The sequence below is a fragment of the Triticum urartu genome, chromosome 7, assembly GCF_003073215.2.
Source record: "Triticum urartu cultivar G1812 chromosome 7, Tu2.1, whole genome shotgun sequence".
NCBI lineage: Eukaryota > Viridiplantae > Streptophyta > Magnoliopsida > Poales > Poaceae > Triticum > Triticum urartu.
This window is the reverse complement of record NC_053028.1, coordinates 10,627,664-10,646,302: the sequence shown is the minus strand read 5'-3', so window position 1 is coordinate 10,646,302 and position 18,639 is coordinate 10,627,664. Positions and strand designations below refer to the sequence as shown.

Below are 18,639 nucleotides of genomic sequence, written 5' to 3'. Positions count from 1 at the left end.
TCAAGTGATGGTTGATGTGGGTACGGTTGCTGTTGTAGATTGTTGGTCACTGTTTTGATCGTTTTAGAGTTTCTTTTTTCCTTTTGCTCGACTAAGGCATAGCTTCGGTCATGTTTGACTTTGTTAGTTGCCGGTGTGGGTTTTTTTTCGTTGGTTGGATATGTGCATCCTAACTATGCTGAGGCCGGACGTGTGCTCACTGTGTTTGTATCACTCGATGCTCCATTTTGAGCTAATCAAATCCACCCTTTGTCGAAAACAATCTCCTTGATGTCCTTGATGATGTTGAAGTGGAGAACCTTCCATTGATATTAATTATCTGTTGCAAACGTGTGCAATAAATCTTGTATGAAACTGCTTGACAGATGCCTTGAGATGGTAGTCTCGTCAAATCTTGACATAATTACTCTTGAGAAAGCATTGCCTCCAGATGTTATGAAGCCAATTGTAGATTCTTGGCTGACTCTTGGGTTAACTTCACCCAAAGACAAGGGATTTCCTAATGAACATGTAAGAAGGATTGCCAATGCTCTTTATTATGTTGATGTGGAGCTAGTGAAGAAGCTGCTCAAGGAAGACTGTGAAACAAAGATCACAACAGAACTTCTTGACATCGCACTTGCACATGTTAATCATAGAAATCAAGGAGGTTATACTATTCTTCACATTGCTGCCAAGCGAAGAGATCCTAAAACTTTTGTCTCTCTTTTAGTCAAAGGTGTTCGGTCTTTTGATCTTACATTTGATGGAAGAAAAAGCAGTTCAAATATCGAAGAGACTCACAATACACACAGGGATTACTGAAGAAGGATGGTATACTAAATATAGGTTCTGCCTTGAGAGATACTAGAGCAAACTGAAAGAAGGGGTCCACAACTTGAAGAAGCATTGGTTTCTCTTGCAATGGCTGGAGAATCTCAACATTTAAGGTTGTTGTACCTCAAAAACCGAGGTAATATTCATCTACAAATTGTGTGGTGTTCAAAATGTTCTATTTGCTATGGTTTCAAAATGGCAGTACTCCTATTTTGCACGTGAAGTGAAGTTCTCCATGTGCACAACCTGCCATTGTGCTATTTTTTCTTCTCTTGGGAGCTGTGTTTTCACTAAATTATATTCAAGATATGTAGTTGCTTTGATGAGGATAATGTTTGGAATTGAGGCAAGAATAGCAACCGGTGTTGCTCAAGTGGATGATACATTGGAATTTACCCTTGGTTCTAGTGCAAATCTACATCTGAAGATACAGCTTGCAGCCATTGATCTAAGTACAACTCTTTTCAAAATGAGCGATGAACACTTGACTCAGACGAGAGCCCTCTCTAAAAAGGTAAGGCATAGCACTGTCGGATCGACCACAAATTTTGAGGGTTATCGACATGACAATTCTGCATGACCAAAATGGTCGGATCTTGCAAAAGATGTCGGAGTTGGCCACTGGAGTAATTCTCCTGAACTCACGGAATTTCATCCAGATCCGACACTGTCTTGGTATATCGGCGACTGTCGGAGATTCCACTATTGGATGGCGATGAAATTTTACAAGGTAGTTGTAAACTCAACTCCGCATAATCCCACCAAAGGAATCGTTGAAACGATGCTCGACGAGGCAGGACAGCGAAAACGAATCTGTTGTCCAAAAAATTATGTGCGTAGTGCAATGGCAAAGTTGACGTTGAGCCCCCGAGCTCCATGGACGAATTTTTCCATGATCTCGGTTGAGATTGGAGATGATGTCGATGAAGACGTCTATTAATCTCTGAAAGATCTGACATGGGATGTAGTCCTCGACTTGGCCGAGGTGACCAGTTGACTCGGCGACGAAGAAGATCCCGCCGAAGACGAACTGACCGGGCAGAAAGATTGTGTCAGCCTTGATCTACTTGGTCCCCATCGTATCGCTATGACTTCTTAGCGGGCATGATCCACCAATGACGGAGTCAATTTCGGCAGATCTCGGGTAGGGACCGAGCTAGTAACCTAGATATGATGGTAACAAGACCGGAGATTTTACCCAGGTTCGGGCTCTCCAAGAAGATAAAATCCTACATCCTGCTTGCATTGTATTGATTTGGGATGGAGTATAAAGTACATGTTGATCTACCACGAGATCGTCGTGTGTTTAGATCGGGTGATCTGAGTTGTCATGGTGTAAGATGTTGGTATCGACTAGCCCAGCTCTGGTTTATATAAGTTACCGGAGGCCTAGGATTACAAGAGTCCTAGTTGAATAGGTCGGTGTGGAGAGGAGTCCTCCACAGATTAGTAGTCCTTATTTTGAATAAAGGCTTCTTGATTTTCCTTGTAGATCGTCATGGGTCGTCCAAAGTGACCTATGATGAAACCGAGGAGGGGTTCCTCTACCCAGCCCACCTAGCTGGGAGTCGACATGGTGAGAGCGCCCTAGCCAGGACACCGTTAATGTACCATGCCAAATTTAGTATATTCTTCTCATGCCAATTTTCACTTTTTTTCAACCATGGCAATTTAGGTGATACTTTCTTTTATTTTGAGCACCATGGAAATTGGTTTTTATGTAGAATGGTGATTTTGCATCATTTTTTTGCCATCATGGAAAAAAAATGACATTAAATTTTGTAATCCTCGCAACTTTTCACACATTTTTCTGCATTTAATGTTGCTTCTTCTAACCATCACGGGAAGCATCACATATGCATCATGGAAATTTTACACCACTTTGGGACACCATGGCAAACTTATAGATTATTTGTGCCACTAAATGCGCATTTTTAGGACATGACAAATTTATTTCGTTTCAAAATGGAAAAAAAGTACTATTTATTCGACCATGGCAAATTTAGGATATGGCCCATCATGGCATTTTTAGTGTAATGACCACGTCAAATTTTTTTGAACAATTTCAAAATTTAATTGAAAGCATGGCAAATTTACTTTTTTAGCATGGCAATTTTACCTTTATTTTGTTGGAGCACAGCATTTTTTATCCATTTTCTAACGTAGACCATGAAAATTCGGTAGTCGTCCTCTATCATGACATTTTTCTTTTGTTGTCAGTATTTTTGTGTGTGGTAGTTTCAAAACGGAATAACATTGCAGTTTTATCTGCTAATCCACGGCAATTGTTATATATTTTTTTCAATATCTTATTTTTCATATGATTTTCTAGTTCTTTGTGGCATTTTTATTGCAAAGTTTTTTCTCAGGTATTATTATAGTTGGGTTCTCGGCATTTTTTCGTCTCTATCTAGCGAGCTACGCGTCAAATAGGAGCTAGCGTAGGAAAAGGCCACCTATAAAATACGGTAGAAGAAGCCGTCGGATCGAGTAAATGGGCCAGGCGCGCCGGGTCGGATCGGAGTATTTTTTTTCTTTTTTTTTTATGTGATGATGCACCGTCGCCGGTCGAGTACGCCCGCGCGGGGACGGCCGTCGGCCGGGGGTTCACCTGACCTGGACCTGGTGTCAGCTCCCCCGGTCGACCACACACCGCCGCGCACGGCAGCTGTTCGATGGAATGTCGCAGCGGATCCTCTCTCACTTTCACCTACGGATCGGGTTGTGTTCTTCACCGGCAAATCGATTCAGGTCTGCAGTCAGAGGACGTTCGCATCGCACACAGCTAAGAGACAAACAAACACAGCCCGCACACAGCTCAGGCTCAGACAAAGGTGAGCGAGGCATCCCCATCCTCTCTCGTTAGTATACTCCTGACTGACTGCCTGTATTAAGACAGACTTCATTTAGTTTTGGATTCATTGCTGGACCACCACAGCTAGCAACTAGTAGTATATCAAACAAAAGAATTCATAACTGGAGCTTGGCGCTTGGCAGGGAGCGGCCAGTTCGATCCTTTGATTCGTTATTATTCAGAAAGAATGTCCTTCCGTTTCTCGAATACTTTTCATGAAAGCAAGCATATGTGAAATCGACGTGAAGTAAATTGATTGTGTTCTATCCTGGTATATGCTATGCTCATTCAGTTGTGAAGCAACCTACTCCCTCCGTTCGGAATTACATGTCGCAGAAATGGATGTATCTAGAATCTAGATACATCCATTTCCGAGACAAGTAATTCCGAACGGAGGGAGTATGATTGATTGTCTTCTATCCTATTTAGTTGCTGCACTATTGTTTATGATCCCAGTTGCGAAATATATATGGAGTTTGAACAAAGGGTCCACCGACCGATGAGTTTTGGATCCATTCCCAAATATTCTCATAGAGCTAGCTAAAGCACAGCCAACTTGATGTCATTTTACAGTTTGTCAATGTCTATCACGTTCAGATGTGCAGGTGCAGGCTCCCTTAATTAATTACTAGGACCTCAATCAATCCCCAATTCTTCTTATAGCTAATTCTTGCTTAACAGTTAAATAATCAGGTTGCTTGATTCAGATCTGCATCCACATCTGCCCAAAATCAGTTTTTTTTTATTAGGGACCTTACAGCCGGGCTCTCCTGTGAAGCCACCATCTGCTGCCTGCTCTTCAGTTCAGAACTTCAGACTAGGAAGAAGCATTTGCCTCCTTCACAGTCCACTCATAGTCGAGAGGGGATAGAAAAGCATGGAAGCAACGGCGGTGAGCGTGGGCAAGGCCGTGCTGAATGGAGCACTGGGCTATGCCAAGTCCAAGGCCACGGAGGAGATCGCCTTGCAGCTCGGCGTCGAGCGTGATGTGACCTTTATCACGGATGAACTGCAGATGATGCAGTCATTCCTGATGACGGCCGACGAGGAGCAAGGGCAACACAAGGTACTCATTACCTGGGTGCAGCAGGTCCGCAACCTGGCCTACAAGGTGGAGGACAACCTCATGGATTTCGGCCTCCACACGGAGAAGAAGCCGATCTGGGGATGCATCCCCCGTGAGCTATGTGATCGACGCCACATCGCCATGGAAGTGAGGGATCTAAGGGCAAAGGTTGAGGACGTCAGCAACAGAAACCTGCGGTACCGCCTCATCAAGGAAGGTTTGTCTGGCTGCAAGCCTGCTGCCGCTGCAGAAGAGCAGGCCAACCTTGCCTGCACGGCAATGTTTGGCATCAACGAAGCAAGGCTTGCCGCCATTGAGGAGGGAAAACCCAAGGTGGATCTCCATCAGCTGGTCACCTGCGGACAGGAGGATCTCGGCGTCATCGCTGTGTGGGGAACCGGAGGTGATCTTGGCAAAACAAACGAGATCAGGAAGGTCTATGAGAACAAACAAGTGTTTGACAAGTTTGGATGCCGTGCTTGGGTTAGGCTGATGCATCCTTTCGACCCGAAAGATTTCCTTCACAGCCTTGTGAGGCAGTTCTATGAAAATTCTCCAGAGGAAATCGGAAAGTTACAAGAAGGAGCAACTGTAGGGGGTAATGTCCTGATGAAGATGGAGAATATGGGACAAAGTGATTTGATTCGTGTGTTCAATGCTCAAGTTAGTCACAACCGATATCTGGTTGTGATTGATGACTTATCCACTATTGTCGAATGGGATTGCATCAATAGTTTCTTCCCAAGAAATAGGAGAGGTAACAGAATCATACTCTCAGCGCGCCAAGCAGAAATTGCGAGTTTGTGCCCGGACCTCCAAGTAACAGAGCTTAAGCAGCTGTCATCAGATCAAGCACTTTATCTGTTCCACCAGGAGGTAATACTTCATCAAGTGACTAGTATACACTCTTTCTTATCAATTCATGTTTTATGCAAAATGGTTGCTTGTATAGCTGCTCAGTGATCCTCATAAATTAGACATATCTTTATGTTAAGGTGCACTGCACGATGCACATCTGAATCCAAAGGTGCTTAGTAGAGGCTAAAAGATGGAGAAATTGCTTAAAGTGGGTCCTAATAAATGTTCGAGTAGTTGGGCAGATGCTAAGGTCAATAAGCTTAGTACCAAAACATTTATCACTGATATATCACACTTCATAGATCTGCTTTATCTGTAGGTTACGTCTGCATCAGATGTTGCAGAGACCGGTTCAGGCACGGGAAAAGTTATCGCCACTGAAAACAACCAAGCAAAGTCCACAAGTGAAATAGATGAGGAAAGTCAATGGCAAAAGAGTGCCGCTGGAGAAACAGTTAATGATTCTGCTCCGGTAAAGATGTTTGATCGCAGCATCACAAACACACTGATTGAGGAAGTGTTCTTTGGGCGGGAAGCAGAGCAAGATTATTTTACCAATTTAGTTGGTGGACCAGAACAAAATCAAGAAACTAAGGTGATCTCAGTGTGGGGAATGGGAGGTCTTGGGAAGACCACTCTCGTTCGAAACACGTACCGAAGCCAACAACTTGGTGGCTGGAAGCGTGCTTGGGTCACTGCACTGCGCCCGTTCAACCCAGAAGTGCTCATCAGAAGTTTAGCTTTGCAACTACCGAGTGATGTGCTAGAAGATCCGTATGGAGCAGGAAAACAAAAGGACATGGCATCAATGGGACTTCACGATCTAGTGAAAGAATTACATCGCGTTCTAAATAAAGAGTTCCTCATTGTTCTTGATGATATATCAACCACTGCAGAATGGGATTTGGTCAGAGGTTGCTTGAAAAATGCCGGAATGGTCATAGTCACCACAAGGGAGAAAACTGTTGCCAAACATTGTTCAAGAGAAGACACCAACATGTATCGTCTTGAAGGTCTGAAAGATGCGGCTGCACTTGATCTCTTCAAAAAGAAGGTACTTTCTTAAAAATCTGATGTCTTTTCTTTCCTTATGCACGAGTTTTCTTTTGGCGGTATTCTTTTGCATGAGTTTGCCATCCGACAATATTATTAAGATCTTTTTGAGATGTCTCAAACACATTCCTGATCATTCGTTTACCATTTGCATTGAGACATAAGATTGAGATTACTAGAATTACGCTCCATAACTCCATTTTACGTCGAGGTGGGTTCTGATATATCCTACAGTATTACTTAGTGGTTGGCTATCTGCTTATATTTACAATAAGCAAATACGCACGTGCTTTTGTTGTGGAAGAAAAAGGGTGAAATGTGAGAGGGCAACCATAGTCAATCAGTGTTATCTGCATTTAAAAGTATTGATAAAGAAGAGCATGCAATAGACAGTCTTCCAGTTCTTGTCTACAACAGCGTTGAAAAAAGCACGTAATAGCACAGTTTAACAAGCATAAATTGAGCTTATTAGGGGCAGGTCTTCTTTCAGAAGCCACAAACTGAAGCGAGGTTGAAAAATGCATTATTTCCCCTCAAACAGTTAATTCTTTAATCCAAACTTACAAATCTTTAAATGTATCTGTGGCAGGTGTTTAAGGACAAGAGAGGAAAGGTTGATTTGGTCCTTGATATGGAAGAACAGGCAAGACTTATCTTAAAGAAGTGTAATGGTCTTCCCCTTGCAATATCAACTATAGGTGGATTCCTAGCCACTAAGCCTAAAACTGCTATTGAATGGAGGAAGATGCATTACCGCATTAGTGCTGAGTTGGAGATAAATCCAGAGCTTAGGACTATAAAGACGGTACTTATGAGGAGCTATGATGGCTTACCCTACCACCTCAAGTCATGTTTCTTGTACATGTCCATATTCCCGGAAGACTGCATAATTAAGCGCAAACGTTTGGTGAGGCGATGGATCGCAGAGGGTTATTGCAAGGAGATGCAGGGCATGACAGCAGAAGAAGTGGGTGACAACTACTTTGATGAGCTTTTAGACAGGAGTATGATTCTGCCAGGAGAAGGTGTAAACCATCATAGTGGGAAAATTGATTCTTGTCAACTTCATGATATCATTCGTGAAATATGCATCTCGAAGGCTAAGGAGGAAAATTTTGCTTTCACACTTGAGGAAGGATGTTGTTTGAGTAGTACACAAGGTCCAATACGTCATCTTGCCATTAGTAGCAACTGGAGAAGAGATAAAGATGTGTTTGATAGTATGCTGGACTTGTCGCACGTGCGATCACTGACCGTGTATGGAGAGTGGAGACCGTATTTTATCTCTGAAAAGATGAGGTTCCTCCGAGTGCTCGACTTGGACGACACATTACGTCTCAGAAATCACCATCTTGACAAAATTGGGCAGCTCCGTCACCTCAGATACCTCTCTATACGAAATTGTGTCTATATTTGGTACCTGCCTAATTCTATTGGGAATTTGAGCCACCTACAAACACTGGATATCAAAGGCACGCGTATATTAGAACTGCCAACACCTATCACCAAGCTTCGCAAGCTACAGCACCTCCATACAACTGGTCGTTTTATTAGTACAGAAAAGGAGAATGACATGTTTTTTGAGAGTTACTGGATGCATAATGCACATCATGGTCCCTTGTTATTGTTCTGGCACCTTGGAGGAAATATATGTAGCTGGAGATATTTGCAATGCCAGGGAAGCATGTGTCTTGCACGGGCCAAGATTTTGCAGTCTCTTTTTGAATCATTTTGGAGTGCACAACGTTCAGAACTTGGTCTGAACATGCACGATATATTCAACCTGCACCAGTCTCTTTGGGCGTGTTTGCACAAAGATATGGTTGGTGTTAAAGCTCCAAAAGGGACTGGAAAATTGATGTCCCTGCAAACACTGGGTGTTGTCAATGTTTCAAGGGGGAAGGAAAAGGTCCTAAAGGAGCTCAGTGCCCTCACCCAGCTGCGTAAGCTAGGTGTGACTGGTATCAACAAGGGAAACAGGAAAAAGTTTTGGTCTGCCATTGCTGCTCACAACCAACTTTGTTATTTGACAGTGCTTGGCGATGATATAGATGGTTGTTTGGGTGGCGATTTGTTGCCACCAAAACACCTGGAGAGCCTCAAGTTGGTCGGCCGCCTAGACAGAGTACCGCATTGGATGCACCACCTACAGAGTCTATCAAAGTTGGATCTCAAGTACAGCAGTTTGGACGAAGCTGTTGACATACAAACCCTCGGGGATCTACCAAATCTCGCAGTTTTAAGACTGAGCACCTGGGCAACTGAAATGAATCAGCTGGATTTTTTAGGCTCATCTTTCCCGAGCCTCTTGGTGCTGGAGCTTTCTGGGTTAAGAGAGCTCAACTTGTTGACATTTGAAAAAGATGCAATGCCTAAGCTCGAGCTGCTACAAACTGACATATACCTGGGGATGATGGGGCTACAGTTTCTCAGGAACCTCAAGGAAATTCGTATGATTGGTCATGACATCAGTGAGATGAAGATACACTTACAGAACCAATACGCGGAGCATCAAAATCTCAAGAACGTTAGTTTGAAGCTGATGTAGCACCTGACCCTTCCTGTTGACACAAATCTGCTGGATTGGATTGGCAGCATGACTGACTCTGTCATCAGTCTGTGGAGCCTTGGCAAGCTGAAGTACCTGCCGGATCTTCATCTTAACATGTCGTGTACTGCTTCATTTCTGGGCTTGGAAGCTCTGGCTCATTTCATCAGAGGACATGGTACCCTGAAAACTATAGTACTGTCTCATGGTTCCTGGCGCCTCAAAAGCAATCATTTCCTGGGATGACTTGGAACCTCTCCGCCTTCTCCGGAGATTTGAATGCTTGCCGCACAGGTGCGTCATATTTTCCCAAATTCCTAAGTGGGTTAAAGAACTTGGTAACCCATGCATTTTGAAGATGCAGTGATGGAACTGCAGATGAATTGTGTTGATACCCTCAGATGGTTGCCTATCCTCACTGGTCGTCTGTCGCTGTATGTGCGATGGGCACCCGGTGAAAGGATCGTTTTTTACACGACGGACGAGTTCTCAGTTCTCAAGTACTTCAAGTTGAGGTACACGAGTGGTATAGCGTGGCTAAAATTTGAGGCGGGTGCAATGCCTAATATACTGAAGCTCAAGCTAGGTTTCAATACCATGCCCCAAATGGACCAATACTCAGTTGGAGACTTTGGAACCTTGTTGGCCCTTTTATTTATTTGGTTAATAAGATGGCCGTATGCATCACTCTGATGCAGAGACTGGGGAGCCCCCCCTTTCGAAAAAAAATGGACCAATACCAACTTATGCGAATCGACCGTATGCCAGGCCTTAAAGAGATATCTCTGTAAAATTTAGGGGTGTAGCTGCTCTTATAGAGTATGCCGTGAAGACCGTCATTTGTAATCGTCTGAGAAATCCTACAGTCCACGCATTTTGTGACTTCTACTTCCTATGGTGATGAAAGCACAAAACAGAGCCTTCCCACCAACTCGGCTCTCGAGTAGTGAATGGCCACTGCAATGCCAATGGAGACTCCAACTAGCCACGTCACCACAGCCTTCTCGCACTGCGAAAGTGTCTCGATGGAGGGTGTCGCAGCTGCCGGGGACGCGGATATGGAGACGCTCCACCACCTTCCCAAGTCGGAATGCGTCTGCGTCGATGTGGACGGCTGCGCCCACATTGGCTGCCACCTCGCCATCTCGTTCATGGTGCAGGTCATCTTTGCCGCATCCACCTTCCAGGTCGCCGATCTCATCAACCTCTTCCAGGTCTGCCTCTTCCTCTCCTTCTCTGTCGCCATAATTTCTTCATATCAGACGTTTATTATGCTTGCTGGGATGTGTATTGCTCAGACATTTCAATGCTACATTTGAGTCAAATGGGATATGTTGTGGAACACACACCTAATCAGAGAGGAGTCGAAGGTGAGAGAAGGGGAAGACACTGGAATTTCTGGTCGGGGCAACCTCATCCATTCATCCTCAGTACAGATATTTACAGAGTTTACACATAAGACCTCTAGCTTTCCTATTATACAACAAGAGTACCGACACTCCCCCTCAAGATGGGGCGAAGATGTCAATAAGCCCCATCTTGTTACAAATCCTCATAAATGATACAACACCTATCCCTTTTGTTAATACATCTGCAAGCTGATCTACTGACCTAACATAACTAATTTGGAATAACCTTTCATCTAATTTCTCCCGGATAAAGTGCCTATCTATCTCAATATGTTTAGTTCTATCATGATAAACAGGGTTGTTCACTATGACTATGTTAATTGTGGCCTGATTATCACAATATACCTGAATAGGTGCACCACTGCACAACTGCAACTCCGTTAGCAATGTTTTTAGCCACATCAGTTCACACAACCCTGAAGCCATTGACCTAAACTCCGCTTCCGCTGTCGAGCGAGCTACCACACTCTGCTTCTTACTTCTCCAACTAACCAAATTTCCTCCGACAAACATGCAGTAGCCTGAAGTTGAACGCCTATCATCTAAGCATCCAGCCAAGTCTGCATCTGTGTACCCCTCGATTCTCAGATGTCCATGATTAGTGAACAGGATTCCCTTCCCAGGACAACTCTTTAAGTATCTTAGAATTCTATTCGCAGCATCTAAGTGGCTAGTTCTAGGGTCATGCATGTATCTGCTTACAATACTAACAGCATATGCTATATCTGGTCTCGTATGTGACAGATAGATTAACCGCCCAGCTAGCCTTTGGTATTGGTACCTATCAACGGGATCACCACCATCTGTAGAGATCCGATGATTCTGTTCTATTGGTGTGACTGCAGGTTTGCATCCTAACATCCCTGTCTCCTCAAGTAAATCAAGCACATATTTTCTTTGTGAGAGATAAATACCTTTTGGGCCATATGCAACTTCGATTCCCAAGAAGTAGTGGAGATATCCCATATCCTTGACTTCAAACGACTTTGCTAACATCTTCTTCAACTGAGATATCTCCACCTCATTGTTACCTGTAATCACAATGTCATCTACATAAACAAGAAGTATAGTAATGTAATTGCGCTGGCATTTAAAGAATAGGGTATGATCTGCATTGCTTTGCCGATAACCCATGGAACATATTTCCTTTCGAAACCTTCCGAACCATGCCCTAGGAGACTGTTTTAGTCCATACAGAGACTTTGTTAACCGACACACTTTACCCTCTGTTTCCCGGCTTCTAAACCCGGGAGGAATTTCCATATAAACCTCCTCTTGCAGATCTCCATGGAGAAAAGCATTTTTAACATCCATTTGGAACAATTTCCACTTCTGATTTGCAGCTATCGAGATTAAAGTCCTGACAGTACTCAATTTCGCCGCTGGAGCAAACGTTTCATCATAATCCACTCCGTAAGTTTGACTATACCCTTTTGCAAGTAGCCTAGCCTTATATCTTTCCACCTTACCATCTGGAGTTTGTTTAACTGTAAATACCCATTTACAACCCACAACTTTCTTATCTACAGGGAGAGAAGTAAGTACCCATGTTTGGTTCTTATCAAGTGCTGCCATTTCCTCTAACATTGCCGCCCTCCATTCTGGGTATTGCTTCGCTTCCTGCCAGTCACGTGGTATAGGTAAAGTTGAATGCAAGGAAGCTATAAATGACTTATACAAAGGCCCAATAGAACTGTATGTAACATAATTAGAGACATCATATGGGGCTAATTTAGAGGGCAATTTTCCAGCAATAGTGCGAGGCTGATTTCTAAGGGCAATGGGAACATTTAAGTCATCATAAGCAAGAGGAGGTATACCATCGCTTGTGGAGACCGGTAGTGGAGTATGAGATGAAGCTGATGGTTGTGAACTGGAATCATGCCCGTCGGATTGAACTTGAGCTTCTGAATCATCCTCCGCTGGACTAATTTTCTCCCCCTGCACATGTTCTTCCTCAGTTTGATGTCTCCGTGTATACACCCGCAGATTTTGTTCTTCATTCAGTCTTGCCCACCGCATAACTTCAGTTGATGTATTTTGTCTCTCCCCTTGCATAGTTCGCCCTGGTTCTCCTTCTATAAGATCCACATCTATATTATCATTTCTGTCTTCCAATGGTATTACTCCAACCACCATTTCTCTTGATGGTGTAGAATTGCTCTCTTCTCCTTCTTTTTCTCCCCCTGTCCCGTTGTCCAGATCTGAAACATCACTAGAAAACAGATCAGGAAAGACATCGGTTAAATCATCAGGTTCCCCATAAAATGGTACTTGTTCCCTGAAGATTACATCCATGCTCACAAACATTCGTTTTTCTGATGGACACCAACACTTATAGCCTTTCTGCTTCCCAGAATACCCCACAAACACACACTTCACAGCCCTTGGATCTAACTTTCCAACAGATGGCCTGTAATCTTTCACAAAACACACACACCCGAACACCTTTGGTGGAACCACATATGTAGTCCTACCAGTCAGACACGCTATTGGAGTTTTGTAACCAAGAACTCTAGATGGCATTATGTTCATCAAGTATGCAGCAGTCATTACTACCTCACTCCACAAAAAATTTGGAACATTCATGGCCATCATGATACACCGTGTAATCTCTAAGAGATGCCTATTTTTTCTCTCAGCCAAGCCATTCTGTTCAGAGGTACCAGGACAAGTAGTTTGATGAATAATTCCAAAGCTTGATAAATATTCGTCAAACTCCTTATTCACATATTCCGTGCCATTATCAGTACGGCGTACTTTCACGCATGCATTATATTGGGTCATGATTAAATTATGAAAATCCCTAAAACATTCAAATACATCACTCTTGTTTTTCAACACATAGACCCAAGTAGTCCTAGTGCAGCAGTCAATGAATGTGACAAAAGAGCGATATCCATTAAGAGATAATACTCCGCTAGGACCCCATACATCTGAGTGGATGGTCTGAAGCGGTACAGTACTCCTATTATCAGAAGATACATAAGTACTCCTAGTCTGTCTCCCATAGTGGCACGCATCACATACTAGATCCTCTTTGCTAATTTTATTATACAGGTTTGGATAAAGCTGACCCAAAATGACAAAAGACGTATGTCCTAGCCTGCGATGATGAAGAAGAAATTCCTCCAGTGGAGAGTGAGACAACACAGCAGCAACAGTAGGTGACATGTTATCATCTAAGTAGTACATGCCATCACGCATGCTCCTTGTCCCAAGCCTTCTTCCAGTCCCAAGTTCCTGAAATAAGCACCATGATGGGAAGAAGATAGCAACACAATTAATCTCGTTTGTAATGCAACTAATGGATGGCAGATTAATTGGGAACGAGGGAACATGCAGAACAGATGAAAGATGCATATTAGATCCACACTTGACTGTTCCTAACCCCAGAACAGTTTGAGAGGAGCCATCAGCCAATTTGACACTTTGCCTTTTTAAATCAGGAGCATAGTCAATAAAATTTCTATAAGAACCAGCCATATGTCTAGAAGCCCCAGAGTCAATTAACCATGGTATATAAGCAACTTCATAATTCATAGTGCAAGAATTTTTACCACCAAAGTTGGCAGATGCAGCAGAAGTGGATGCAGTAGAAGCCTCGATAGATTGCTTATCCTCCAAACACATTCCCTTAAATTTGCTCCACCTCTCCCAGTCATCGACTGACATCTCCACTTTCATAGTTTGTGGGGCTTCTTCAATAACTGATGAGATATTTGCCCTGCCTGTAGGTCGCACACCACGCCCCCGGTTACCTCCACGTCCATCAAATACACATCCACGACCCCTGCCACGCCACTCTTGTCCTCTACCCCGGCCTGCTCCAACTAATTCAGGACAAGAGACTCGCAAGTGTCCTGGCTGGCCACATTCAAAACATTTCTTCTCATATATACTTGCTCCTGATCTTTGAAAATTTGCCCCTTCTGTAGCAAGGAAGGCTGAGCGCCTCTGTGCGACGCCTTGTGTAGACGATCCTGTAGCCTCCAGCTTCAACCGAGTTTCCTCACTAATAATTGCAGATATTGCTTGCTCCAGGTTAGGTAGTTTCCCACTACCATACAATGCAGCCCTTCTGTTTTCAAACTTAGAATTAAGTCCATTTAGAAAATCCCTAACATGCCTCCTCTCGGTCCATTTATTGTATTTTTCAATGCACTTGCCACACTCCATCTCAATTGGATCATAATAATCCAAATCGCTCCAAAGTCGTTTCAGCTCAGAAACATAGTCAACCACTGTCTTCTCGCCTTGACTCAGGTCCTGCAACTCCTTCTGAATCTTGCAAGCAAGCATTTCATTTCCTACTCCTGAGAATGTCCCTTTCAATAATCTCCAGATTTCAGAAGCTTCTTTAATCCTTTCAATTTGCTTAGCGATCTGAGGTGATACTGAGCTCAATAACCAGGCCCTCACAAGTGCATTTGTCGCCTTCCACTTCTGGCCTTCTTTGGAACTCTCATCTGCAGGCTTCTCCACCATGCCTAAAATATAACCTTCAAGCTTCCTAGAGACCAAAATGGTCTCTGTATGCTCTGCCCAACTCACATAACTCTCAGGCCCTTCTAATTTTACATGGGGCATTTGCAAAGGATGCACCTCTTCTTTTATCTCCACTTCTGATCTTGAGTTCCCTGCTTGCTTGTTAATTGCATCAAACAACACCCGATACTTCTCATCCATCGCCTGCAAAACAGCAGCAAGCTCCCCCGCTGTGACTCCTGCTGGGGCATTTCCATTGCCTGCCATACCTTCAGTTCCTCCACACCCAGCACACACACCTCAGACTGAGTACCCAAATGCCTGACCTGTTCAGCTCCAGCAACGAAGGGAATGCTCAAATCGAGTCACCGCAGCGGCTGAACCTCGTTGCCTGTTGACGTCCAACGCGCCCTTGCTGACCAGCGCTGCGCCTCAACTGCCGCCAGTCACACTCCTCCACCACAGCCGACCAACCCAGCCCCGATTCAGCTCTCCACCACCGCAAATTAGGCCCCCAAGCCACCCTGCTCTGATGCCATGTTGTGGAACACACACCTAATCAGAGAGGAGTCGAAGGTGAGAGAAGGGGAAGACACTGGAATTTCTGGTCGGGGCAACCTCATCCATTCATCCTCAGTACAGATATTTACAGAGCTTCACTTTTACACATAAGACCTCTAGCTTTCCTATTATACAACAAGAGTACCGACAGGATAGAACCCTATCATATGACTTCAGCAAAAAATATTTAATTTCAATGCTTTTACAAAATAGTGCTAATCATTACGTTTGTGTTGAGTATATGGTACTCAATAAGTTGGTAAGGTTTTTGAAGGGCTCTAGGATATGTTTTAGTTATTTGGAGATACCTACTAGGGTGCAACAACCACTTAGGTTCAAGAATCAAGATTCATTCCTAATCCTAACTCAGTTTGATGTAGACGTGGAAATAAACCTACACTCTCAAAACTCATGGCAAAGTTTTTCAAGCTAAAACAGTTTGAACAATGTTCTTATATTATGGGACGGAGGGAGTAGTACTTAGATGGGGTGGGGGGGGGGGGGTTTTTTAGTTAAATAGTCATCAACGCGTGCAAATGTACAAGCTAGAAATTTGAGACGGGGCCTTAATTAAATCGTTGCCTTTCCATACTCTTATTTGGAATTTGTATTTTGATTGTTCTGACTTCGCTGCAGATGACTTGTGTGTCTACCATATGATGATAATTGTTGTCGAGTTGCAACTGGCCAGTGTGCTATTTTTTCTTCACTTGGGAGTTGTGTTTGCACTAAATTATTTTCATGATATGTAGTTCGCTTTGACGAGGATAATGTTTCCAGTTGAGGCAAGAATAGAAACCGACGTTGCTCAAGTGGATGGTACATTGGAATTTATCCCTTGGTTCTAGTGCAAATCTACCCCCGGAGATACAAGTTGCAGCCATTGGTCTAAATGAAACTCCTTTCAAAATTAGTGATGAACACTTGGCTCTGATGAGAGCCCTCTCCAAAACAGGTAAGGCACAGCTTGCCTTTGTATAACCAGGGTTCTTATATACTTCCTTTGTAAAAAGCCTACCAAAAACGTCTTATAATTTGGGACGGAGGTAGTAATATTTATATTTTCAATCTAACAATACATTTGTTTAGCTAAGCTGTTGTAACATTCTTAATATGAAAGCTTGTGTAGAGGAAGTTGAAACATAAGATCTTATCTGTGTCCTCCTGTTAATAGGTCCGCTGTCAAGTGCCTTGAAAGGCCTACACAATCTTTGCATCAAATGGAAGACCATAATTCTTGGCTTGACATCAATTTGTGAATGATGGACGGTTGGGGCTCTTTCGTGCTCATTAGGAATGGTAATCCATTATGATCTAAAGAACTGAAGGGTGAAGACAAGATATGTGATCTTCCGGTTCTGTAGTTCTGTGCTCATTTCCTCCTATGTGTTCTTTCGTTTCTGTAGTCGCATGTGTTCTGCGTGATCCAGTTATCCTACGATCGGCTTTGTAAGAGGGATGCCCCTCCACCTTGTATCGTTCGGCCGTGTACTTTTTTCAGTTGTTGAAAGACAAGATATGTAGACCAAATAAGTGCACTTGTCTATAATGATCATACAAAATGCTAATCGGGGGGGTGTTGAATTGCTAATGATTAGTCTTGCACCTTTGTGAAGGGTGACGTGCAGTGAGTTGTGCACTTGCGCATTAAGTTTGTTTGGGATTCAGTTCTAAATCATATTTTACTGAGTCTATGGATCTGGACTAATTGCAAGCTGAATGTTTATACCAGTCAAACTCAGAAAGTGCTTCTTCCCGCGCTGCTCAAATATGCTGGACAAGATAAGGGATGAGGAACAGGAACCTGAGCTGGCTTCCCTCGGATCCACCGAGAGGAAGCGGAGGTTCCATGACCTGCAGGACGCGCTTCTAAGGGCATTCAGTGTGGACAATGATGAGTTTCGCAGCTCTGCCCTGATGAGATGAAAACCTTGGCCCCATTATTCCATACTCAAGACTTAAGAGATCTCAGCGGAATTTGGGGGTCTAACTGCTGGTCTGGATTATGGATCAAGGACAGGCGTTAGTAATCATCCAAGAAATCCTACGATCAACACGCAATTGGTGGGTCATGATTCCAGTGTTGATAGGAAGCAGAACACGGAAACAGCAATCGAATGACAATCTGAAGGATGAATACGACTAGAGATTGGAGAGACCAGCTGATAAAAGGTACCAACGACAGTTGCAAAAACCAGGAAATAGATACGCCCTACTGTACTTAGACTTAACCTGATTTAATCCTTCATGTTCTAACAAAGCTAGATGGTCGTTGTAATCAGGATTTCATGGTCGCCGGGATCCTCTTCGCATTTGCAAGTTTCAGGTATGCTTTTCTGTGAACTTGTTCTGATAGAGCAGTTTTGCCACCAAGTTAGTAACTTAACTAATGAAGTTACTTCAGCACCAAAGAAGATGCAGTAACCGGCTGCCAATTTTTGCAGAAATTTGACCTATACTGAAGGCAATCTTAGCCATGCTAGGGCACTAGCAGACATGTCGTATTCATCCTCAAGGGGCGTCAAATAGAGTACAACAGGTATAGATCAACATGGAGGTAGCAGGTAGCTAGCTGCTTCTGATTTTCTGTAGCAGTTACTACTCCTACTGTATACATTAATGTAAGACATTTTTGCAGTTCATTTAAACTGCAAAAAAACTTCTTATATTAGTGTATAGAGGTAGTATTAGGTTAGCTCAACTTACCGAAATCTGCTACTACTCATAGACCAGTGGCCACTTCAATTCGGCACGGTAGTCCAATTATAATTGTTGGTATGTGGTACTAGTATTTCAGTTAGATGGCACTTGGAACGTATTGTATGGACCGGACTAAAATATGAGATAATTGCATCTAAAGTGCATGAACTTGCAGTCGATGTACAAATTCATATAGCAACTTGTACAATGACTCATATTGGTCACACAACTTAGATTTTGGTTGCATTTTGATACATTTCCGTCACTTGTCGTTAGCACTCATGTA

The 18,639-nt window shown here is 43.3% G+C and overlaps 1 protein-coding gene and 1 pseudogene across 1 annotated transcript; both read left to right on the top strand.

The window, feature by feature from the left end:
- The first annotated feature begins 266 nt into the window (after window positions 1-266).
- On the top strand, window positions 267-17,579 carry LOC125518094 (annotated as a pseudogene).
- Window positions 4,501-10,400, top strand: LOC125519865 (disease resistance protein Pik-2-like). The gene is made up of 3 exons (XM_048684643.1): window positions 4,501-5,612; window positions 5,914-6,648; window positions 7,237-10,400. Exons 1-3 carry the CDS (start codon window positions 4,548-4,550, stop codon window positions 9,193-9,195), a joined length of 3,759 nt encoding a protein of 1,252 aa, XP_048540600.1. The 5' UTR covers window positions 4,501-4,547; the 3' UTR covers window positions 9,196-10,400.
- Window positions 17,580-18,639: the final 1,060 nt, after the last annotated feature.